Source organism: Trematosphaeria pertusa, assembly GCF_010094035.1.
Source record: "Trematosphaeria pertusa strain CBS 122368 unplaced genomic scaffold BU26scaffold_26, whole genome shotgun sequence".
NCBI lineage: Eukaryota > Fungi > Ascomycota > Dothideomycetes > Pleosporales > Trematosphaeriaceae > Trematosphaeria > Trematosphaeria pertusa.
In genome coordinates this window covers 250,469-274,458 of record NW_022987237.1, presented here as the reverse complement: position 1 = coordinate 274,458, position 23,990 = coordinate 250,469, and the positions used below count along the sequence as shown (strand labels likewise).

The 23,990-nt window shown below is 55.5% G+C and overlaps 8 protein-coding genes across 8 annotated transcripts; 3 read left to right on the top strand and 5 right to left on the bottom strand.

Annotated features, from left to right (window-relative positions):
- Window positions 1–304: 304 nt before the first annotated feature.
- On the top strand, window positions 305–1,991 carry BU26DRAFT_441569 (uncharacterized protein; the record flags this gene model as incomplete). The annotated part of the gene is made up of 3 exons (XM_033824465.1): window positions 305–654; window positions 754–1,283; window positions 1,357–1,991. 3 exons carry the CDS (start codon window positions 305–307, stop codon window positions 1,989–1,991), a joined length of 1,515 nt encoding a protein of 504 aa, XP_033675991.1.
- A 20-nt stretch (window positions 1,992–2,011) lies between these two features.
- Window positions 2,012–2,634, top strand: BU26DRAFT_185583 (uncharacterized protein). Its single transcript, XM_033820450.1, has one exon. It carries the CDS (start codon window positions 2,159–2,161, stop codon window positions 2,540–2,542), a length of 384 nt encoding a protein of 127 aa, XP_033675990.1. The 5' UTR covers window positions 2,012–2,158; the 3' UTR covers window positions 2,543–2,634.
- Window positions 2,635–3,910: 1,276 nt separating this feature from the next.
- BU26DRAFT_441391 (uncharacterized protein) lies at window positions 3,911–5,938 on the bottom strand (the record flags this gene model as incomplete). Its single annotated transcript, XM_033824455.1, has 6 exons — window positions 3,911–4,148; window positions 4,199–4,483; window positions 4,542–4,633; window positions 4,686–4,775; window positions 4,830–4,920; window positions 4,968–5,938. The coding sequence occupies 6 exons, from the start codon at window positions 5,936–5,938 to the stop codon at window positions 3,911–3,913; spliced, it is 1,767 nt and encodes a 588-aa protein (XP_033675989.1).
- Window positions 5,939–7,228: 1,290 nt separating this feature from the next.
- On the bottom strand, window positions 7,229–8,079 carry BU26DRAFT_185540 (uncharacterized protein). Its single transcript, XM_033820449.1, has 2 exons — window positions 7,544–8,079; window positions 7,229–7,492 (listed from the first exon to the last, which is right to left on the bottom strand). The coding sequence occupies exons 1-2, from the start codon at window positions 7,917–7,919 to the stop codon at window positions 7,374–7,376; spliced, it is 495 nt and encodes a 164-aa protein (XP_033675988.1). The 5' UTR covers window positions 7,920–8,079; the 3' UTR covers window positions 7,229–7,373.
- Window positions 8,080–9,197: 1,118 nt separating this feature from the next.
- On the bottom strand, window positions 9,198–11,626 carry BU26DRAFT_525524 (uncharacterized protein). The gene is made up of 2 exons (XM_033830524.1): window positions 9,826–11,626; window positions 9,198–9,772 (listed from the first exon to the last, which is right to left on the bottom strand). Exons 1-2 carry the CDS (start codon window positions 11,617–11,619, stop codon window positions 9,476–9,478), a joined length of 2,091 nt encoding a protein of 696 aa, XP_033675987.1. The 5' UTR covers window positions 11,620–11,626; the 3' UTR covers window positions 9,198–9,475.
- A 307-nt stretch (window positions 11,627–11,933) lies between these two features.
- On the bottom strand, window positions 11,934–12,650 carry BU26DRAFT_572221 (uncharacterized protein; the record flags this gene model as incomplete). Its single annotated transcript, XM_033834224.1, has 1 exon — window positions 11,934–12,650. One exon carries the CDS (start codon window positions 12,648–12,650, stop codon window positions 11,934–11,936), a length of 717 nt encoding a protein of 238 aa, XP_033675986.1.
- Window positions 12,651–12,809: 159 nt separating this feature from the next.
- On the top strand, window positions 12,810–21,337 carry BU26DRAFT_525522 (uncharacterized protein). Its single transcript, XM_033830523.1, has 5 exons — window positions 12,810–13,038; window positions 13,247–13,881; window positions 13,933–14,163; window positions 14,209–18,549; window positions 18,599–21,337. Exons 1-5 carry the CDS (start codon window positions 13,035–13,037, stop codon window positions 21,077–21,079), a joined length of 7,692 nt encoding a protein of 2,563 aa, XP_033675985.1. The 5' UTR covers window positions 12,810–13,034; the 3' UTR covers window positions 21,080–21,337.
- A 127-nt stretch (window positions 21,338–21,464) lies between these two features.
- Window positions 21,465–22,439, bottom strand: BU26DRAFT_511787 (uncharacterized protein; the record flags this gene model as incomplete). The annotated part of the gene is made up of 2 exons (XM_033827331.1): window positions 21,465–22,240; window positions 22,319–22,439. 2 exons carry the CDS (start codon window positions 22,437–22,439, stop codon window positions 21,465–21,467), a joined length of 897 nt encoding a protein of 298 aa, XP_033675984.1.
- Window positions 22,440–23,990: the final 1,551 nt, after the last annotated feature.

Genomic DNA, 23,990 nt, shown 5'->3' with positions numbered 1-23,990 from the left:
AGCCCCCATAAAGCAGCCAGCCCTTCCTGCCCGGGAGCGTGGCACCCAAGCTGTCCCGCGTACCACATCGACACCTCCCGCGAATCACCCCAGATCACGTTGCCGCCACTCACGTATTGGCTCCCGTGCTTCAAGAACGAGATCCCCCGGTTCTCGAGTCTGGCGTCCCACCTGTCCCCAAACAGCCCGCCAGTCAAAGAAGGCCCGGTTGTACCTGCTCTTACCAGGCGCTGCCGCATCGCATCCTCGCCGTTGCCCGCTGCTTCGCTCATAACCTGCGGCCCCGGCGCACTCGCGAACAATCATGGTAGGCTCTTCAGGCAGCGGGGGCACGTCGCTGGCTCCGACGCCTACCCATCCGCACCAACTGTCGCGAGAACCGAGCAAAGAAGACGTCGAGATGGCCGAGCAGCTTAGCCAACTAAACCAAGCCCACGAGTCCAACACACCAAGGATCGCATCTCCCCCGCAGAGCCAGCAGCCAGCAACCCCCCAGCCAGCTCCGAGCTCTGAAATCTATCACTCTCTCGAGGATACGCTAGCAGTGCGGAAAAGCGAGCAGCCAGAGCAAGCACCAACGCCCGCGACAACAGCATCCCTACCCCCAAAGAGTGTGCACGGGGGAAATGCGCCTATAACCGGCCAAGTCTGCAGGTGCGTCGCCAAGTTTCCTTCTTTGCAGTGTTCGACCACGGCCCCCGAACCGTGCTTGCTATCTCTGAGAACTGGAGAATTATACTGACAGTAGCAAAGCAATTGTGGGACGACCAGGACGCCGCTTTGGCGTCGCTCACCTGCTGGTGAGACCATTTGCAATGCTTGCGGCTTGTATCTCAAGGCGCGAAACCAGTCTCGCCCGACGAACCTGAAGCGCAACATCTCAGCACATCCCACAGCGTCCGTACAGCAAAGCCCAGCGCCAGGCCAGAGCCACGATAGAGGCGCTTCTCCAGGAAATGCCGCTGTGTCCCCGCGCGCCGCAACGTACGTCGCTGCAGACCATGCTGCGGCTGGGACCTGTCCCGGAGGCGGCAGGTGCAACGGCATGGGAGGCCAGCAGGGCTGCAACGGGTGTCCTGCATTCAACAACCGTGTCTCTAAGACTGCGCAGTTCGCACTTGCTCAAGCGAATACCACCTCAACTCCCACAGACGCTACTAGGACTGAGGGAGCTGGCCAGCCAACGGCGACGAGCGTGATTCCTGCTTGTCAAAACTGCGGGACAACAGTGACCCCTCTGTGGAGACGAGATGAGGCCGGTCACACTATCTGCAATGCTTGTGGTATGTTCCTCTCCGTGCTCACATTCTCGCTGGCGTCCGGAATACCTTCCGGCAAGTACGCTAACCGTCCCAGGCCTCTACTACAAGCTTCACGGGTCCCATCGACCCGTTGAAATGAAGAAACAAGAGATTAAGCGCCGGAAACGTATCGTACCCGCCGAGCCAGGTACCGTCGTTCCACAAGCCCCACCGTCGATGGCCAGCAACTCGCCACCACAGCGCGCAACCCAAACCCCTGTCCTCGAGCAATCCGCATCCCCAGCTTCTACTACCGCTATCGAGACGAGCGAGGTCGCCTACCCACCATATCCTCGAGCGCCGCCGCCCGTCGATTTCACGAGCTACTACAGCAACGGACCGATTACGTCGCACCCAGCACGTACTCTTACACCATCAACAAAACCAGCGCCGTCTCCCCGGAAGCGCAGTCTCAGTGCAACGCTCGACCCTGACGAGACGCCGTCAGGACCCGTCAATCCCGTACCACATCGCCCTAATGCCATATCATCTATCTTAAATCCTGCTGGCGCGCAGGACGCTAATATCGATCCTTCGCTGTCGAGCATGTCGCGCCAGAGCATAGGACCTTCGCCCGGTGCAAGAGAAGACAAGGCTGCCAGGAAAGAGAGGCTACGACAGGAAGCCGAGTTTATGCGGCAAGAGTTGGCGAGGCGAGAGAGGGAGTTGCAAGCGCTAGATGAGGACTAATACGTGCTATCCGAGCGATCAACATCACTACAAAAGCGGACAGTAGTCTTTTGGAGGAGGGAGGGGCGGCAGATTCAGACAATTCGCAGTTAGACCGGGTGGGAAAAGTTGCAGCTCTCAATTACGGTTCCTCGTTGGTTTTTCAATCGTTGGTTTTTCAAAGCGGCATGCACCTTTACGACTTACGACCGGGGCAAAGGCGTCCGGGATCAGGGCGGACCTTTTCCTTTTTTCTTGCTTGCAAACACTCTCATCTTCTCTTGCTTTTCGGCGCCATTGTGCTAAACAAAAATATCCATCGCGTGGGCGTCGTCGGACTGGCTCATGCGGAGATTGCTCTTCTTCTCTGGTGTTTCGGTACATACTGTATGTACATGGCCGGCAGGCAGCGCTCCTTACTCTGCTTAGCAACTGCGCAACACAGCATAGTGCAAGACGTCCGCATGATGCCGTGGACATGCTTTACGGTGGTGGTGCTATCTTCGCTATATTCTTCTATTTCATTGAGCCAAGTCGAGTCTTCCATGGACAGGTACCGCTACTCAAAATAAGCATTCCATGTTTCAGCGCCTCATCATATGGGTTGAGTAGAGTAAAGAGAAAGTAGCCAGCCGTCATCGAATGCTTAGTATGCACATCGTCATCGCCATCGTTCCTTTCTGAAACTCTGCCTCACTCCAGCTCTCCCCGCTTCCCGCCCTCCCTCCTCTCCAAATCATCTTACATCCCACATCCCACATCCCACTCGCCCAAGAAGCAACCCCTTCCCCCCTCTTCCCCTCTTCTTCCTCCCTTCATCCATTATACTCCCCCAAGACTAAACAAAAACTCCAGATACTATACATACTACCTCTGCTACGCTCGCTCTTCCCCTTCTTCCTCTACTATCTCCCTATCTATATCTCCAGGACGATATCCATTCATTATATATGTATACATGCATACATACATACATACATACATACATACATACATACATACATACATACATACATACATACATACATACATACATACATACATACATACATACATATATACGCGCCATGCTATTCCGTGAGCTTAGCACATCTGCCTTGATTGTGGGAGGCTGAAGCTGCGCTGTTGGAAACCCACACACAAGCCCGACGCGTTCGGAAGATGCAGTGGTCAGCGTCGCCGCGGTGCGGTGCGGTGCGGTGCGGTGCGGTGCTACACTAGACATTGACAAAAGACTAATGCGAGGGAATCATAGTAGGTAGACACTGCCAGAGTGCGGCACGGAAACCTTCACTACGTCTCACGGCAAGGACATGCATGTTATGATGCGACACATATCACAGCCGAAGGACGAAGCCATTGACGCACCAGCAAATCTATTATACTTCGAACTATCGAAGCTGCCAACAAATCCTCCCATGGAACTTTTGATCCGCCGCCAGTTATGTCCTTCCATCGATGAAAAGCTGCTCTGGAGTATCCACCAAGATTTTGCCGCATCCCTCCTCGCCAAATGTTAATATATACTGGTAGTATAAAAGGCCGACGCAGAGCCACCAAAGGAAAATAGAGTGAAAAGGGGAGGACAAGCGGTTGTCGATAATGGAGAAGGATAATCGGCAACCGGCCAGTGATGGAGCATTAAGGCGCCAACAACATAAATAAGAACCCTGAGCGAAAGCAATGGGGTAGCAGTCGACGGGGTCGCTGTTGTTGAGATGTTGAAATAGTTGGCGACTTCCAGTCACATGCGGTATGGAAATGGTCGTCCGGGTAGAATGCCGTCAATATATGACTGTGGTCCAAGAAAGGCGTCTGAGAGGATGCAGCTGGTCCATATCGGAAGAACGATCGTGAAGAATAAGAGTTACACGGAAGTATATCGACATGCGAAGCCGGAAGACTCAAGGGAGACTTGCGAAACGTAGCGTGTCGTCCGTCTACTCGTCGCCGCCCGATCGTCGGCTTGGAGAGACAGAGTTATCGGACTCTTGGACCGGAGTAGCAGGAGTCGTCTTGGTGTCGACACCGTGATCGGATCCGGCATCTTCCGCCTTGAGGGTGCTGGCTTGGGCCATCGGATACATGGCTGGACGAGACATTCCTAGCGTCGACGGGATCGCTGGTGCCCATGGCTGGCGGTAGCGGGCCGATGGCGGCAGGTACGTGGGAGTAGTCCTGACGATGGGTTAGCATGGGCAGAAGCTGTTGCGTGCGTCATGACCTACGCCTGGGATTGCAAGAACATTTCGAACTCGTTGGCCGCCTGCTCGTCCGGAGACATAGTCATGTAGCGGTCAGGCACGGAACTCAATGCCCTAGCCTGAGCAACGCCAACCTCATATTCGGCGGCACGGAAGACACGACCGGCGGCAGTCTGCTGCTTGAGCATCTTCTGCTCATGGGTATCGGAGTATCGGATCTGGATCAGGTGCTCATCACCGCCGGGTTTGGAGACCGGGGTGTTGTTGAAGTTTTTGATGACCTCCTCGCAGATCTCACGCGTCTCGAAACTGGACATAGTCAGCAGTGCTCAGGTCGGGCGCTGATACAGGCTGCAAAAAGTCTCACCGCGCAAAGCCAACACCGCGACCGTTGCCAGAGCTGTCGCGAAGAATCCTGCTGGAGCAGACCTTGTGAGGAGCAAAGATGGCGCCCAGTTCCTGTTGGTTCGTCAGCAGAGCTGTGAGGTAAGTCTGCGAAGCGATAACATACATGCTCGTTCATGTTCTTCGGGATGTTGGACACGTAGAGGTTCGTGTTGTTGTCGTCGGAGAACTTCTTGAGCTTCGAGTAGAACGACTCCTACGAAGGGTTAGCGGAGGTGCTCTGAAGCTGGGCGACATCAGAGGCACTCACCCTAGCAAAGCTGACCTCGTATCCGAGATAATGGAAACCGCGGATGCAGTTCTCAGCGTCTTCGAAGTTGTGGTATTTGATGAAGCCGAAGCTGATGAGGAGGTTAGCAGGGCAAGTGGAACGGGACAAAACGCCCACCCTTTGCACAGGCTCGTCTTCAGGTCAATGATGGACTTTGAGCTCTGGATATCTCCAAAGCGCTTGCCCCAGATATGAAGCATCTCGTCGGTGGTCTCGGGAAGTAGCCCTCGAATGTAGACGTTGGTTTCTCCGGTCTTGTTCTCCAGGCTGCGGTCAAGCGGCTTAAGCGGAGAGCTCGGAGCTGGAATGGCCCGTGGGATCGGCGGGTCCTTGTGGAGAATTGCCATTATGTGAGGAGATATCGTCGGGAGGGTCTGCTGCTTCTGCAGCGGAGCGACAAGCTGGTAGCCGTGGGCCAACTGGGAAGGAGACGGCGTTCCGCTGTTAGTGTACATGCCGTTCGGGGAGCGATCCATGATGGCAGTCGAGGTTCCATAGCGGTATGCTCCGCTGCTGTTGTACGGAGTGCCTGGGATATCGTTCTCATTCGAGGACACAGAATCGCGGCGGGGCGTCATAAGCGAAGGCATGTCGCCAGAAGACACGCGGGAAGCCCATCCCGGTGCGACAGGGCTGTTCTCGACAACGGCTTGGCCGTACTGGTAAGCTGCCTGGGGAACATACGCACCGGCATGGCTGTACATGCCTGGCGAGTGGCCCATGGCAGATTGCTGCTGGTTCGCACCAATAACATTGTACATGGGAGTCAACATATGCTGATTGGTTGTATACCACCCACCTTGGCCCTGAGCCAGGGGAAGGCCGGTATATTCGGTGGAACCGCCGGACATGATCGAGCCGCCAGACTTTGATGCGGCAGAAGAAGCATAGGGGCCGTGGACTCCAAGGGCTGCCATGCTGTTTGTCAGAGACTGCATGTTGTTATCGGCGGGGGATATCGGCAGACCTCGAGGGAGGTACGGGGCCGAGCCGTGGCCTTGTCCAGCCTGGTGGTACTGGTTGAAGTTCTGATTCTTGTAGCTCTGGGCGGACGCCGCATAACCGTTCTGGCGGGTGTTTGCAGCCATTGGTAGTGTTCCTGCGGAAATTCGCTTCTGGAAGCGGAGAGGGCTGGAAGATGGGAGAGATGAGCTGCGAAAGCTGGGGCGGGACGACGACAGACGGAAGAAGTCCTGCTGTCGAAGAGCGCGGACGGTTTGGAGACTCCGAAGCCCTTGCTGTAGCCGCGGCGAGGGACACTCGAAGGGCGGAACGGCGGCGAGTCGACTGAGATGTAGGAAGAAAGACGGTGCTCGGTGGCAGAAGTCAGCTGAAAAGTCTGCTCGGAGCCGAGCTCGGCAAGCGATGAAGAGGAGGGTGAACAGTGGCCCTTGCGAGGAGGCATGGGTGACCCGAGACGGCTAGAGCGGCCGACGCCATGCTTCCTGACGGGGTGAAAGGGAAGGCAGTGAAGGGACGAGAGCACAGAAGCGGTGAGGAGAGACTTACCGAGTCGTAAATGTCAAACTTTTGCAATGTGCGGGGCTGGTAGTGACGCCAAAGCTGCGGAGGGCATGTCAGACGAGTCCGCTCATGGTGGCGAAGAGAAGAGGAGAAGAGGAGAAGAGAGGGAGGAGCAGATGACTGACCTGTGAAAAGCTACAAAGAATGTGGCCACTGAGCGTATTGGTGAGAAAGAAGTGTGGTGTAGAGGAGAAGAAGAAGAACGAAGGGCGGGAGACGAGATAAAAGGATTGAGTGGCGGGGCATTGCCGCTGCCGTGGGCGTGCTCGAGGGAAAGAGCACTCATCGCTTGGTGGTGAGGAGCGCAGGCCATGTACACACAACACCGCGCCCTCGCTTTCCGCGCGACACCGGCGCCGCGGCCGAATCAGGCCATGGGAGAGAGCACTTACCTGCCAAGCAATGCTCACTGAAGCAATAGCGAACGGATACCGATACAAACAGCAATGGCGATGCTCGCTGGACGCGCTGGGTCCGGCGTCGTTCCTGGCCTCTTGTCCCGCGGGCGACGATGCCGTAGGTAAGTGATACTGCGGAAGAGCTGTTTCAATATCGATGTCTGTCTTGGGCTGCGAAAGGAAGCTGCGGTGCGTGTGGTGCTTTGCTCTCCGCGATGGGAGCGTTGCCGGCTTTAATATGACCTGTGCGGGCAAGTGCTGCGGGTACATGTGTCCATCAGGGAGGACTACATGGGACCGCAGCGATTGCATCGCAGACAGTGCCAGGTCACAGCAGTTGGGTACAATACCCGCATCCGCCGCTGGGAGACGATGCCCGTCCGAGACGGCCGTGTAACCTTCCCAGCAGCGACCGGGCGCCACGGCCTGCAGTTCAGCCTCCAGTTGCAGCGGGTTGCTCTGCCGCGAAGGCGAAGAGAAGACGACTGCAGCGCCCTTGCAGCAGGCGTGTAGGCAGACAAGACTGTTGCAGACGTCACTCACCTCAAAGGTGAAGGTGCAAGGCTCTCCAGCCGAGGTGTGATCTGCATGGCCGGAGGATCTAATCTATCACATCCTCGACTTCTCGTCTCCACAATCCCCACAAAGACGCAAACCCCCGCGCCAGCCTCGTAGATAAAAGGCAGATGGGGTGCATTTCTCGGACTGGTATCAGATAACCTTGCAGCGGGTTAGTCTAGTGAGGCTACACAGCAAGGAAAGAATTCTTACGAGGTCTGTCCCCAATCACCCGTCTGTCTGGCGCTCGAAATAGCCATGCGGATAGGTGCAGACGCAGCCCTCCTGTCACCGTAACCGCCATGCTGCAGCTTGTGCCTGCATTTCTCACCAAGCCGGCCGGTCGAGGCCTCGAGTCGAATGTGCCACGCGCCACAGCGAGCGTTGGTAAAGCGCCGCCTTGAGACCGCCGCGGAGCGTCCACAAGCCGTTGCCTCCATGCGATAGTTACCCTTCCGGAAAACGCCTCGATGGAAAATTTCCGGCCTGTATGCAGCCGGTATAGAGAAGCACGCGCATATCCCAAAGCCAGGCAGGGCTCTGTCAGAATCTTGGTCATTGGAGAATACGTTGCAACCATTAGAGACATGGTGACTTGTGCGCTCTAGGTGACCTAGATTCTCGAGGCCATGCGAAACCGGGAGTGCGGCACTGCGAATCGGTTTTCTAGAATCCAACCGTGCCGGCGCACAGTAAATCGTTCGAGGTTGAAGACTAACCGGACTTGTGTATTGCCTCCCTCTGGTGCCCTGCACACAGCCCTTCGAAGCGTTGCTAGGAACAGCGTGCTACCTAGTGACCGAAACGAGCGTTGGCTGCTTCCCCGGTGCCGCCAGGCGCAGAACATGGCGGGCAACGGCGTCGCAAGCAGATATGCAGCCATCCGGAAAATCTGGTTGAAACATTGAGCATGCTTGAAGGCGCAGCGGATGACAGAAGCAGCACGGCTAGTCGTTTGCTGCAGCGAGCAAGCCGGCTCCTGAGGAGCACTTCGGAATTGCGCGCGTGCGGGATCCAGATGAAGAGCGGCGTCAGTGCGGGATTCGTCACATGGTGGACTTGCAGCAGATCCCAGATCATCCCCGATGTGTCATATATGCTGTGCACCATGGGGGCTGCATGCCTCTCGCGTCCGAGAATCGATCAACCGCTCCTCTTCCGTCCAACTTCTAACCTCTTCCACCGTGGCTCGTTTGATGTGACTGGACTCAACCTCAGACCTGGAAGCCGGGATTAATCGCTCGAGTTGGCGACCCAGAAGGGGGTTGGGGTTCCGCTGCAAAGTCTCTGGCTTTTCTCGCGGTCGTACAAGGCTTGATCATAGCCCAGCCTGAAGGCCTTCAGGTGCCCTAAGGAGGCGCAGCGTCTTGCATCAAGGCGTGCTCTGGGACTGGAAGATTACCCAAGGTGCTGGGAAGGTTGCAGATTTGGAGGATGGTCTGTGGGAAACCGTTACGCGCAAGAGCGCGTCCTTGGGGAGCTCCGCTGCAAATCGTTGGTGGACTTTATGGACGCGAAGGAATGCATCACGCAGGCGACTGGCCGTCCGGGACGTCTTGCAGCGTACATATACAGGTGGCTCATGCATCGATAGGAGGGAGAGGCTGGGGTAGCTGGGGCGATGGGGCGCTGATCGAGATAAGGGTTGAAGTATTGCCTTACTATTGTCCAGGCTATTAAGGTATTCCGGCGATAGAATCACGAAGTCGAGAATAAGGACGTGGACACCGGATGGAAACGAGGTGAAGTGAAGTTGCCAGACCCGTTTCGGTCCCGAGGTCGGTTCTGCCACCCACATCCGCCTTGCCTCGCCAATCAAGGATCGAGGCCTGTTCACCAAACGGAGCCGAAGAAGTACGGCAGTTATCACAGCATTAGTTTGCGCACCAGCCCTGCACAATTTCATATCGCTAAATATTGTCCAACTGGCTGGTGTCTATCTACCGGTAGAGTGAAGAGGCAAAGAATTACAGGCACGCTATGCAGCGTAGGGGCCTTAGAAAGCTTTGAAGAGGTTGAAGGTGCAGACGCCAATTTCAAAGTCTTCTCCCACTCAGGCGACGGACAGTATAGTAAGCAAACGCCGACGCTCCATTCTAGACCCACATGACCGTAAATGCTGGAAAGATGTATGTACAATGAAGCTCAACTCCAGACGTCCTCTTGGTACTGGTTCGACGCTCTCATCGCCTTCACGATCTCTTCGCCTTTCGTTTCTGACACGTTTCGGTACTTCGCGATGAGCTTGCCCAGGAGGGAGTTGACCTCGCGAGCCATGTTCGATGCGTCGCCGCAGACGTAGAAGTAGGCTTTCTGTTCCAGGAGCTTGTTGATCTCCTCGCCATACTCCTCCATCCTGTGCTGGACGTAAACTTTCTGCGGCCCATCTCGAGAGAAGGCGGTGTGCAGTTCAAAGTTGTCGCCAAGGATCTCCTTGTATTCCTGAGCAGGCGTTAGCGGGGAACATCAAGCTTAAAGCATAAGGGTTTACTTACAGCCCACTCGTGCTGGTAAAGGAAATCCTCTTCTCTCTTTCTGCACCCAAAGAATAATACTGTTTTGCCGACATTCTGGCCTGACTTGGCGAGCGCGGCTCGCTCTTGGACGAAGGCGCGGAACGGGGCGACACCAGTTCCTGGACCGACCATGATGACGGGTTTTGAGGGGTCTGAAGGAAGTTTGAAGTTGGAATGACGGACGTGGATAGGCACGTGGATACCGTCGTACTTATTGCGCGGCCCGGTAATGGCGTAGTCGAGGCCGTGAGGGTCTGGGGTTGGGTCGCCATGCTGCTTTTGCTTCAATGACAGGAGGTAGTTAGTGGTAACGCCCTTCAGAATGTGCGGAGCTCCCTCCTTATGCATAGACTCGACGACGGCCGTAATGGAGATCTTGTCTTTCTGGACGAAGGAGGACGAGGAGATGGAGTAATAACGAGGTTGGATTTTGAGCAGGCCTTCAATCATGAGGGAGAAGGGAATCTTAGACCATGGCTCGCCCTTGGAAACGATCTCGAGCAGCTGCGCAAGGTTGAGGTTGCGATCGGTTACTTTCTCGTGGAAATAGTCCTTCTCGCTTCCGAGCTTGACCATTTCGGCCTTGATATCATCGTTGGGAGAGAATTGCGCAATGGCCGACACGAACTGACGGGAGACGGGCGCACATATTTCCATGTGGTAGCGAACCACAGCATCGTAGGTGGTTGGCGACGGGAAGGGGACCTTTGCCGTGGGATCCAGGCCCTTGACGGTAATGACGGTGTGACGCTTCTCACCAAGGCCGAGGATATTCAAGAAGCGATCCACCTCCTTGCCGGCATTCGTGGGCCAGATAGCGATGTGGTCGCCAGTCGTGTAGGACAGATTGGATCCATTGATACCGATTTCCATGTGGAGGCAGTTCCTGTCGCGTGCGTTGAAAAGCTCGGAAGACTCCAGGATAGGGGCAATGAAGGGGTTGTTGGCGTTGTACGGACCCTTCTGCGCGCCCTCGAGGTGGTTCTTGTTGGGCTCACCAAGGTACACTGTGTCATCTTCGGCGCTCAGCTCCGGCTTGTCTGTGATCTCGAACACAGGCTCGTAGACGGCCTCGCGCTCCTCCAAACCCATGCTCTCGCAAACAGAGGCCCACATGGGCTCCTTCCATGCAAGGAAATCTTCCTCCATGGTACCGGCACCATCGTCACCCTCGCCCGCAGCCCCAAGCCTGGTCGCTCCCAGCTTGGTCAAGAACTTGTCCACATTGCGAACCATGGAATTGTAGTGCTCGTACGTGTTGTTTCCTAGACCGAACGCGACGTACTTGAGGACGCCGAGGGGCTTGTCGTCGGCAGTGCCACCCTCGCTGAAGGTGATGTCTTCGGAACCTATGAACTCGTAGAACTCGACGGCGTTGTCCGTGGGCTCGCCCTCGCCGTAGGTGGCAAGCACGAATACGGCAAGCTTGTCCTCCGGGAACTTGTCGAGATTGTCATAGTCGTAGTCCTCCAGGTCGGCGACCATGGTGTTCAGTCCGAAGCGCGAGTGTCCCTCCTTGGCCAAGCGGGAGGCATAGTCCTCGGCGGTGCCCGTCTGGCTGCCGTAGAAGACCACGCAGTTCTTGTCCGACTCCTCCATTTTCTCTATTATGTTCCGGGACTTGCCCGCCTTCGCCGCGCCATTGCCGGTGGCCAGCGAATTGCCGTAGGGGTCCCCATAGACGGCCCAGTAGGTGCCCTTGGTGAAGTAGGCGACGGTCCCGAGGAGGAGGGCGGCGAGCACGATGATGTCGAGCGTGTCGAGTTGCGCCATGGTGGTGCTGAGAAGCAGTCAGCCAGCAGATCGCAGACGCACAGCTGCGTAGTCCTCACAGAAAGCGGTAGAGGGGCTGTTCGGAAGTGCACAAGCGGTGGAATATTTGTATGCGGCGTTCGGCGGCGGTGGTGGGTCGGCGCGGTCGGTTCCCCTAGCGGGTGCTTCTGCCTGTGTATTGCAGACTTGCCTTATCGGGAGTTATCGGCTGATGCAGAACGAGGGCGCGGCGAAGCAGCAGGGAGTCGACTGCGCTGTCTTCAAGCTTGTGAAAATGGCACTCGGAGAAGGTTCGGTGGGTGACAGTGGTGCCGTCAACGATGTCGGCACAGCGCCGCGCGAGCGACGGGTGAGAGCGAGCGTGAGTGGCCAAAGGTCGGAACGCTGCAATTCCGCCTGCGGATGGTGAGAAGATTCCAGCAACACGTCGTGGCGCCGAGCTCGCTGGCTTTCCGCGAAACGGACCCCACAAGCTCAGAACGACTTCCGCCGTGTGGGGTAGCGCACGAGAGGCGAGCGTTGTACGAGGCGGTGCGCGCGTCAAAGGGCAACGACTTTCGCAGGTCAATGGCTTCGGAGTTCAGCAGGAAGACGAAGTTGAGCTGTGCGACCTCAGATTTGCAGCGACCCCTGTCTTTATATGCTGGCGGAGAGTGCACAGTAAGCTCAGCACTGTTCATCTGTCGCTCGGGCGAGCACTGCCAGTCGCGGCCGTCATATGGGACGACAGCGACGAGCAACGGCCTTAGTGCGTACGAGAGCAGTGAGCTTTTGGCACAGTCAACCTTGGGACTGTCCGGTGTCGCCTCAGTCACCGCCGGGTTGACATGGGTGACATGATGCGTCTGCTGCCAAGCTGCCATCGTGGGACTCTGGCGTCCGGCAACGCAGCCGGCAGCTTCGAGCACTCCGCGCGCGCCGTTCGCGAGGCGGGCAGCATTATTGTTCCTGACAGCGTGTTCGTTGCAGAGAATCGCCGTGTACCTAACCACGCCATTGGGCGCCGGCAGCCCTGCGCAGCCTACGGGCATGCGGGCACCTCCACGACAACCCAGTTCCACACTCACGGCGTGGCCACCAGTCACTCCCATCCGCGAAAGATCACAGAGCGCGACAGGTACCGCGGCCCTGGGCTGCGCGATAATCTCCGCCGCCGCCGCTGGATCTTCAGGTCAGGGCCGTGGGGATGCGCACCCGAGCGATCAGTGCTATCGACTATCGGGTTAGCCGCTCAGGGACGACCTGAAGCCGCACCAGGGGTCCCGCGATTTCGTCCATCGTCTGCGCAGTGACCGATGCCACGCCAGACATCACCCCGATCCCCGTTCTCACCCCAAGTCCTCGGCCGTGAGCCGCAACGAGCCGGCCGCAGTCTCTCCGCGCACCCAGATGACGAGCCTCGCTAGGCCGGCGGCATGTGTAAGTCGGCCTTTTCTCCTGCACTCTTGGGGACCCGCTCGAAACGGCCCAGAGCCCAAACGGCCGCGAAACGCTCCCCTAGACGCACGCGGCTGCGCGGCGTTTGCTACTGTCAGGGCTGCTGTATCATGCCGGAGCTTATTTGGACGTCCAATCTTGCCTTGCCGTGTCCATTGATTGATTTGCTGACCCCCGCTCCGCTCTGCAGCTGCTTCCTCCCCACTGGCACAAGCTCGACCGGCTGCTGGGAATCCGTCGCACCATATAGAAGGCCCCTTGGGTTCCTCTGCCCCGTCCCGTGAGCCCTCGGTGACACGCGGTCGAGCGCTGACTACCTCGTCTCGCACCATTTCGCCGCGCTCGCAAACGCCTGCCGTCGTCGTGCCCAGCAGCAACTCGAGCCCCGACCGGAGCATTGAACGCAAGCCCTCGCTCCCCTATGCCCACAACCGCCAGACCTCCATCGTACATGGCATCCAGCATTCCCGGAACACGAGCTTCGTGAACTCGCCCGCCACCAGCCCGCTGAGTCCGCACGTCATTGCCGCCGCCGGCGCCCCTCTCGATGGAACCGCCATGTCACAGGAGAGCATAGCCGAAGCCCTCGTGGGGAAGGGAGCACACGCCGGTGGCGCTTCAACGAATGGATATGCCGCCGGAGGAGCAACAGCATCAGCTGCCGGCGATGGCAGCGCTGCCCAGCGGAGGCCGGAGAGGGCACAGAGCGCGCGGTCGCGAAAGGGCGGGCAGCACCACCACCACCGCTCTCAGTCTCGTCACCACCAGCACCATAGCGAGCTGAAGACCGTGGGCGAGTATGCCCTGCACCACCTGTTCAATTCGGTGAGTGTGCCATGGCGGCGCTGCAAGCCAAAGCTAATGTGAAATGGCCAGTTCATCAGCCAGGCGGATTCGAAAATTAACCAATGCATGACCGACCGCGGCCAGCCCGAAGCCAGAGTCGAGCTCGTTTGTGGGCCTGGCGTTGACCCCAACTTCGACCAGCTCATATCCGCACTCGGCCACATCGCGCGCCACAAGCCCAAGCCCCCGATAGACACAATAATGCTGTGGCGGAAGGACAAAAGCGACAAGGCAGCCGGGGCGCGGATGCACCTTGCAAATGTGGGTATCCATCTCGCTGTGTGGATGTTATGCTGATCGTGGAAGGCCCGACAAGCGACGTCGCTGCCCCCCTCCGTGCTGCCTCGCCGCAACACCGAACCACTCCAGCACTCGGACGGCCACGTTGCGCCGCCCGCCGCGGCAGGGCCCGAGCAGATGATTGCCCTGCAACACTCAGTCATGCAGGCCGAGCAGCGCTCAACCGTCTCTACCTACATTCTCTGCCGGGTGTTGATAGAGATCATGACGCAGACCGATCTTCAGAGTCTCACTACTGACATGGCCGAGCGCCTCCTGAGTCTATTTTATGGGCAGCTAAATACCGTCGACCCCGACCGGGTAGAGGACTCCCCCCTTAACCACGCAAATTGGGTCATTTATGGTCAGCTGCTGGGCGTTCTTAGCGAACTCATATTTGATAGTGTCCAAGAGAAATTCATCGCCGACCTCCGGGTCGTGGACGCTCAGTCTTCGGTAAAAGGCCAATTCAACAGGGACGTCGAGTCGAAAGGGGCTTTGCTTGTGCGAGGGATGCGCTACATGAGAGTCAAGACATATCCTGGAGATGCTTGGGACCGCACCTGCGATTTCATGCTGTCGCTCGCAAAGCTCTTTGCCAATGTGCATGGACAGATGATCAAGTACGCGTACTGCCAGGTTCTGAGGGAGCTACTAATACGGATCGCTTCGAAAACCACCATCGAACTCAATACACCGAAATGGAGGAGTGTAGTCGAAACGATGAAGCAACGATGTTCGCTTCTCCTCAGCAAGCCTAAGCACTGGCAGGAAGCATATCCGCTTATGTCGGCCTTACTCTGCGTCTCGCCTGCGGAGACCTTCACCACTCAGTGGTTATCGCTTGCCCTGTCCACACAGCCAAGATTAAAAGAACGCGCGACGAGGGCGATCGCTCTAAGAGGCATTTGTCAGCTCGTATGGACATATCTTTACCGGACCTCGACCGACTCTCCGAACGTCGCGGTACGGAGGCTGGAGGACATTGTTCGCATGGTTTTTCAGCCCGGCAAACGGTCCTATCTCTCCACGGAGCCCGCAATTGCGGAGCCTCTGATACAACTCGCCCGGATCATTGGCTTCAAGTATCAAGATCTGTGTTTCAGGACCATCATCTTCCCGCTGTTGAACTCTGACATGTTCACCTCGGGCCGAGACCTGCGGGTGGAGAACTTGGAGCCTGACCGCATGGTCATTGCTATTCGATCGTTCCTTGCGATCATGGCTGACTTGGAAAAGGCCGAACAACCGCCATTCCCTAGTTCTTTTGAGTCGGACCCAAATGCATATACCACCGACCTACCCGCCCTTCCAGTCAGCCCGCGACCTCTGCAACACATGTCGATCAAGTCGTCTCTGCTCAAAGAGGAGCGGCTCTCGCGGCCTGTCAACTTTACCGGATTCGCTGAAGTTGCTAAAGAGTACTACATACGATTCTGCAAGATACTGGGAGAGATAACCATCATCTGCGACAATGCCTTCGGCGGACAGGCGGTCCTGGACGAGAAGTTTTCGCTACAAACGCCCAAAACTCCCATGTCTGAGGCGTTCAGTTTCGGACGTCGGGACGATCACCAAGCCTCAACAGATCCTCGTCAAGGCTTCTACGACCTCCTGCATGTTGCGGTGCAAGCCTTGCCGCGCTGCTTATCCCCCCATATTCCCTTTAACTCTCTCATCAATCTTCTTTGCACTGGAACGGCTCACGTCCAGGGGAATATCGCCTTGTCATCTGCTCAGTCTCTGAAGTCAATTGCGCGGCAATCGCATGCTCAGCAAGTGACAATCGGGTTCGCTAGATTCATATTCAATTTCGATGACCGCTATTCCACCATGTCCGACGGTGGAATGTTGGGCCCAGGCCACATCGAGAGCACTCTGAAGTTGTATGTCGAGTTACTACAGATATGGATAGAAGAGATCAAGCAAAAGACTAGAAAAGCCGCCCTAGACACCCCGGACGATGGGTCAGGCAACAGGGGCGTCCAGCTGGACCTTTCATCAGTCTGGGCGCACGTCGATGAGGTCGAGTCTCATGGCCTCTTCTTCCTGTGCTCGCCCTCTTGCCGGGTGCGAGCATATGCTGTTACGGTTTTACGACTCATCACCGAGTTCGACACCGCACTTGGCGGCTCAAGTACAAGAATCATAAGGGTGATGGAGGGAAGTCCGCAGAAGGTCATGGATATCAGTGACGAGAAACTCTCCCTCGCTGAAAGGAGCCGTCTCCAGCGTGGTATGCGGAAAAGCAATGTCCAAAGCACCCTGGTTGAGCTCTGTAGTAGCGACGTGCCTTACGACGCTACGCTCTGGTTCAAGATCTTCCCTAACCTCGTTCGCATCAGTTTTGAGGTCTGCCCGTTTGCCGTTACCCTCACTCGCGATATCGTTTGCGCTAGGCTCTATCAGATGCACCGGACATTACTCTCGCTCACGGAAGGACCCCGAGCGAGCCCGTACGCTACTTTCGATACCAGCACAGGAAAGACCAGCAGCCGCCTTGCAACAACATCGCCTGAAATAGTCATCGAACAATGGAAGCTCTACCTTATCTTTGCTTTCACGACATTAACCAACCTCGGCTTCAGCACGCAATCGGCCCATAGCCAGATGGCGCATTCCAGAAAAAGTTCGAAGTCGTCACAGAAGAGCGCAAACAAGGTATATTCTGCCGGCGAGCTTTTCGCGAAGGTCTTGCCGTTTCTGTCAGTGGATAACACCGCAATACGAGAGGCCGCAGTCGTGGGCCTAGGTTCCATCAACATCAATCTATACCGCACACTACTCGAATCACTGCAAGGCCATGCTGCAGCTTGCGCGGAAGAAGCCAAGAGCCGTTTGGGCATGCACAATCGAACCATCAGCAGCCCTCGCCGCAGCCGTCGAACCGACCATCTTCGAACTGAGATCACCCATGTTTACAAGCTTACGTCCCATTTTCTCAAGCTGCCCGAAGCATACAGCGACGACTGGATTCTCAACAATCTCGTAAACTACACCAAAGACCTCCGGATCTTTCTAAGCGACGCCGAGGTACAAAACGAGTGGGATTTTCAAAAGCTTCGCACCCATTACTGCGGTCTTATAGAGGTTTTGTTTGAAGGGATCAACAAGACTAGCGATCCCCTCCAATGGATGCCCTTCCAAGCTCGCAAGGCGGCGTTTACCCTGATGGAGGATTGGTGCGGATACTCAGCGAACCAGACACAGATTCGTCAACGAGAAGAGAACATGAGACGATCCATGCTTGATCGCGAAGCGGATCTAGGCAACAAGGGCATAGCGACGGCAGCAATGGAAATTGAGAAACGAGATCTACGAACAGCTGCTCTCAGCGCTATGGCCGCTCTTTGCGGCGGCCCGGTCAGCATAACAACTGATAGCAAAGTCCTGCTCCAGTTCGACGTTCGTCGTATGCTCTCCTGGATTGACAGCATCTTCGAAACTCCTAGCGATCGGACTCACGCCATTGGCCGCCGAGCGTTGACTAACCTCATTCTGCACAACCGCGAGCACCCCTATCTTCTGGACCGAGCCATCGAGATGTGCTATCTCTCAAAATCATCCAAAGCACTCGAAAGCTACTTCGAGGTCGTCACCCGGGTTCTCACTGAGCGCGAGGATTACAAACTGCCGTACTGGAAAGTGCTGAGCGCCGGCCTCTACACCCTCGGCCACGAAAACAACGAGTTACGTATGAAATCCGCACGCCTACTGCGCACGCTTGAAGCCCGCGAGCAGAAGAACTCCAAGCTTCAGGATTTGGACATAAGCATTTCCGACAAGACTATTGCTGTCTACAAACTAGCCCAATTCGAGACCTCCAGGCGACTTGCTAAGCAGCATTCGGAGCTTGCTTTCCTTGTCTTCTCTCAATTCTCATATTATTTCAAGGAGTTACAGCCCGATCATCAACGTAACATGGTTGCTGCCATGTTACCATGGGTGCAAACTGTGGAGCTCCAGGTAAATCCGGATGGCGGGCCTACCGCTACCTCATACATGCTCCTCGTCAACCTTTTTGAAATCACGGTCCGCTGTGGCAACGCACTACATAACGAAATCCAAGCACTCTGGCAAGCTCTGGCAACGGGGCCGCACGCTGGCAACGTACAGCTGATTTTAAACTTCATCATCAACCTCTGCTTAGAAAAGCGAGAGCAAAACTATGTGGACTATTCGAAGCAGATTGTAGTTCATCTATCGAGCACTCCGGCAGGTCTGAAAGTGGTCGAGTTCTTGCTGCTGCAGATCAACCCGCGATCCATGGTCGGAGAGAAGCGCGAACCTACTCCCCCGCCTCCAGACGCTGACAAGCTTCCATATCTTGCTGATCTAGGCGCTCTGCTGCCTACCAGCAACAAGCAGGCAAGTCATCCTACCCTCAAATTCTACTCTACGTGCTAACCACTCTCAGTCTGGATTCGCCCTAGGTCAGATTTGTCTCATACTGCTTGTGGATCTCATGGTATCTCCCGTCCAGCTCGCCAGCGAACATGTCCCTCTACTTCTTCAGGTGGTTCTAGTTTTGTGGGACCATTATACTCCCGTCGTTCAGGACCAATCTCGGGAGATGCTTGTTCATCTCATCCACGAGCTTGTCATTTCAAAGATTGAGGATGATACGAGCGGCATCGATAAGAGGTCGATCGAAGACTTCATCGATAGCGTGCGACGGCACGATACGAAAGTTGTGTGGAACTACGACGACAAGAACGGAAAATACGCCGAAGATGCGGGCACAAGGGTACCCGAGTCTATGACATACGTCGCCGATGAAGTTCTTCGATTCTTTTCTCTCGCTTACCCAGGTCTAAGGGAAGCGTGGGGAAAAGTGGCTCTAAATTGGGCCACGTCATGTCCGGTACGCCATCTAGCATGTCGATCATTCCAGCTATTTCGATGCATCCTTAGTACCTTGGATCAGCAGATGTTGTCCGACATGTTGGCAAGGCTCTCCAATACCATTTCGGATGACGAGAGCGACATTCAAACCTTTTCGATGGAAATTCTGACGACGTTACGAACAATCATCGAAGCCCTGCAGCCTGAAGACCTCATCCAATACCCACAGCTTTTCTGGACTACCTGCGCTTGTTTGGACACCATCCATGAAGGGGAATTCGTAGAGAGTATGCTCATGCTGGAAAAGTTCATGGATAAGATTGATCTAGGAGATTCTACTGTCCTCCACATCCTAGAGGACAATTGCCCCGAGAAATGGGAAGGACAATTCGAAGGTCTTTCCCAGCTCATATACAAGGGCATCCGGTCCAGCATGTGTCTAGATCGCTCACTCCGCCTGCTCGACCGACTAGTTGTTCTGCCTTCCAGTCGCATAGTTGGTGACGAAAGTCGGCTCGTTTATACCGTCCTCGCGAACCTGCCCAGGTTTCTGCGATCCTTCGACCAGGGTGCCAAGGATCCAGCCGTCAGCACCAGCGCTGAGCTCCTGGCCCAAGTAGCAGAGGATTACCAATGCGATAACCTCTCTCAAGCATTGACCGCTTTCGCCAAGAAGCGGTACAGGAATGACAAAGACTTCCTCGCGCAAACCATCTCATCCATTCGGTCATCCTTCTTCCCCGATCTAGAATTTGGGAGTCTCATCTTCTTACTCGGTCTTCTTGCGAACAAGCTTGACTGGATGAAGATCAACACGATGGAGGTTTTGTGCGTTATCATACCAGAGATTGACATGCGGAAACCAGAGATTGCCAACAAAGGGCCGGATCTCATCTCACCACTACTGCGTCTTCTACAGACGGAACTCTGCCCCCAAGCTCTCAGGGTACTAGACTTCGTCATGAACTTCACAGGTGGCCCGGTACCTCTACAAGTGGAGCATATGCATATTCGCATGAGCATGGCTGGCTCTCATACAAGCCGAGCTTTCAAGAAGCAGTATGAGAAGATGAAGTCGCTATATGGCGTTCCCGAAGAGACTGGCTGGTCAATTCCCGTTCCCGCGCACCACTCACACTTAACGAGGGCAAATGTGCACGCTGTCTTCTACACCTGCGGTAACCTTGAGGACATCGATGCAGCGCAAGTCACAACACCCAAGATAGAGTTCCGTCAAGAAGAGTTCCCATTCAGCCCTCTTTCCGACTACCGCACAGAGACAATGACCTCGGAAGATACCCGTGGTGACAGCCACATCGGAGAGCTGGTCATGAAGCTCGACAGCCTGGATGACTTCTTTGAGGATGACGACGACACGGAGACCTTGACCGACCTACCCAACAGCTCGGTATTCGGCACCAACCGGTACGCGAACGGATCCTACTCCAATGGCACGCTCGACATACGGGAAAATCTCTATGACCAGCAAACAGCGCCCATTCTCCACAAGTCGCTCAACCGCAACGGAAGTGTCACGTCTTTCCAATCCGGCTTTTCCGACGTCAAGCTATCCCCGGCACGTGATCCAGGCGTGATGACCCCCGCAGCCTTCAGTTCTTTCTCCTCCGCGCCAACCGCAGTTAGTGCTGCGGCTGTTCCTCCCGTCCCTCGTCCTGGCCTCCACTCTCGCTCCGTAACCTCGCCCTCGGCTCCAAATCAGGTCCCACGTCTCTCACCGGCTCTCTCATCTACCGCTCTCGACGAACACGGTGAGCCCTTCTCAGACGATGATTTCGTCACTGGCCGTTCTAGCAGTAGTACTACAGCCCCCGACAAGACCTTTAGTCTGGAGAACATGATCAGGCCATTGACGCAGGATACGAGGAGTAGGATACGGAGTGGCATGCGGAGGCTGACGGGGAGCAGCAGCGATGCGAGGGAGAGGGAGAAGACGAGAGAGGCAATCAAGCTGGCGCTTCAGAAGAGCCCTCAAGTCCCAAAGGTGCCCGATATTTATCTGGTCCAGCAGAATCCGAAGAGTGCCGATCCTTGAGCGCGGCGTTGGCGTGCTATCTGTGTCGATTTTATAATGGGAGGTTGTATGTACGGCGCAGGACACCTCGCAAAATGTTGTTAGTATGCGCGATCTTTGGGGAGGCGCTTTCATATGGAGGCATCTATGTTGTCACGGATGGAGTGGGAGCAGGGTCGCTTTTCAACATCATAGATGCGTGGGTAGATACCAACGCTCTTTCGCGATACCAGATCTATTAATGCAAAATCAGGGGTTCAGGCCGTCATTCATCCACCCCATCCATCCATTCATTCATTCCGCGTTCTTCTCTATGCGTGCTTTGAATACATAGATATCCTGCCAATTCCCTCTCCACCACCAAACACAAAATATCGCCCTGTTCATCTATATCCTTCTACTACGTCTACTCCACAACCCGGAAAATCACCGCCCGGCACAAGGGGCATTTAGCTTGTGCTGCTGCCGCACTCTCTCCTCCTCCTCCTCCTCCTCCTGCAATCAGCCGGCGCAGACATGCAGTGCAGAAGTGGTGTCCGCATACTTTTAGCGCGCGCATCGCGAGATCTGTGCTACCGCCGCCGCCGCTGCTGCTGCTGTCCTCATGGCAGATTCCGCAAGTCATGGTAGTAGCCGTAGCGCTAGATGATATGAGGGGTAGGATGGACGATGCGTTTTGCTGGTGGCGCGGATTCAGCAGCAGGATTTGCGGGAGGAGGGTGCGCTGTGGGTTGCGGCGCGGGAGCGGGGGGCGTGGGCCGGGAGAGGGAGAGCGGAGGCGTGCTGGTTGTGGTGCTGGGGGAGAAGGACGTAGGCGTGGTGGGGGAGGAGAAGGGATGTTTAAGGATAGGGTGGGCTGGATGCGGCTACTGGAGCTGGAGCTGGAGGGGAAGTCTGCCTGTGGGGTGATGGATATGGAGACGTGGATGGAGTGTTCGAGGCTGCAGGCGCAGGTTAGGGTTATGTTGCTGTTGCTGTTGCTGTGGTGGGTGTGGTGGCGGGGCATTGTGTGTGTGGAGGTGAAGGGGTGTGGTGATGGGGAGAAAATGGTGATGGGTTCTTGAGAGACGGGCGAGTACAGTGAGTGCAGTGCAGTGGATATGGAGGGGATATGGAGTGGGATGGAAGGGAAGGTGAGCGAGCGAGCGTTTGGCGGTGATGTGATGTGATGCGATATGTGTGCTGGATAATGGCTGTGCTGGTAAAAGTTCTGAAGTGAGCTGGTTGATTGGAGCAAACGAGAGTACGCGAGTGACTTACAAGATAGCCACTCTGCTGCGTGGAACACTGTAGAGTAGGCTGAGTATTCGATGTCGATTGTGTTGCGATGGATATTTCGTGCGGGGGCGTTAAAGGAGCTGTGTGAGGGTGGGATGGGCATCGTTTGGAGATGGGTGAGAGATGCACTTAGGACGAGGGAGAAAGGGACGGGTTAGATGCACAAAGGTTGAAGCAAACTCAAGAGCAGTCGAGCTTCTAATACAAAATCCAGAGACTTACGGGTGGCCGGAATAGACTACAAGACGAGGGGCGTGGGGTAGGAGGGCATTTGGCTTAGATACAGATGGTACGTCTAGTCTGCGAAAAGACGCCATAGCGGGCAATAGGCCTTCGCTAGCTTGAACATAGCTTACTTCACTACTCACTCACCGCTTGTTCCTGAGTCTCGACTCTGTCTGGCGTGCGTTTGCAATCTTACTTTATCGCACGAGCTCTCTGTCTTGCACATCTCCCTGCAGTCAACCCTCCTACGAAAGAGACGGCGCAACCGAAAATCTCGCTCCTTGGATGATTCGGCGCACTGCTTTCTACGTTCCTGATAGCGGCGGCTTTAGAGGTTGAGCTGACAGGAGTGGACAGAGCGATCATGAAGTGAGCGACAAACTTTGACAGAGGTTGCGAGAAGCCGATGCAACCAACCTCCTACGCTGCACGCGCGCGTTTGCAAACGACCCCTCCTCCTCAAAGTTTTGCGCGGTCGCCCACCTTCACTTCATTTCCCTCTCCCCTCAGCGCACTGCCACGCGCTCCCTCTCTCACCCACCAAAATTCCCTCACCTCACAATTGCATACCCTATAAATATAAAATTATTGAGCAGTTCTTTTACAGCAGGTTGAGGATCAGTATCCCGGGGAGTTTTGCGTCTACTCGCCGGCTGCCTAAAGTAAAAACCCACCAGTTCTCACTGGGAGAAATTCCGAGGCCACCTGGGGATGTAGCAGCTGGGTCTTTCAACAAGGCTTTCAGCAATATGCTCTCTTCTAGGGCTGTATTATACGATCTTTTTTTTTTGGGCGTGGGTTCGAGTATGGGATGTGACGTGCGGGGTTTGGTTTGGTGTTTTTTGTGCTTTTGAAGTGAGAGTGAGAGCGGGGAGGGTTGGAAGGTTGGAAGGTTGCAAGCTCGGTGAGCGAGGTGTCCCCAGTCTTGACAGAAGGCATGCCGGTGCAGACATACATTCAGCGGTTTGCTATGTCCCCGCCTGACGTAGATGCTTAAGATATCGTCGCCGCCTAGTACTCGACTCTGCGAAAGTAGTCGTCCGGTGCCGGATTCTGACTGTATATATAATATGAGCATGGCCATGCTTCGGAACGCATCATGATCGTGCTCTAAGTCCCAGACATGTGCACTAATAGAATAGAGTGGAAAGACGTGTAGATTGATTTGATGTAAGAAATGTGTTGGGCGAGAATTGTGCGAAGAGCAGAGCCCGCGCTCTAAACTGCCTTTTCTGCTGTTTTGTTTTTGACAAACCCTTATGAGAGATGCCCATTTACTCTCTTTAAACATGCGTGGGAGAGTTTTAGAGCCGAAATGTATGATTTGACGTTGGCGTCGTTTGAGAGAAAGGGCTTGTGGTAACAGACTGGGTAGCGCAAGAGCGTAAAGGCAGAAGGAACTTACGGTAAGCTCAATTCGTGGTATACT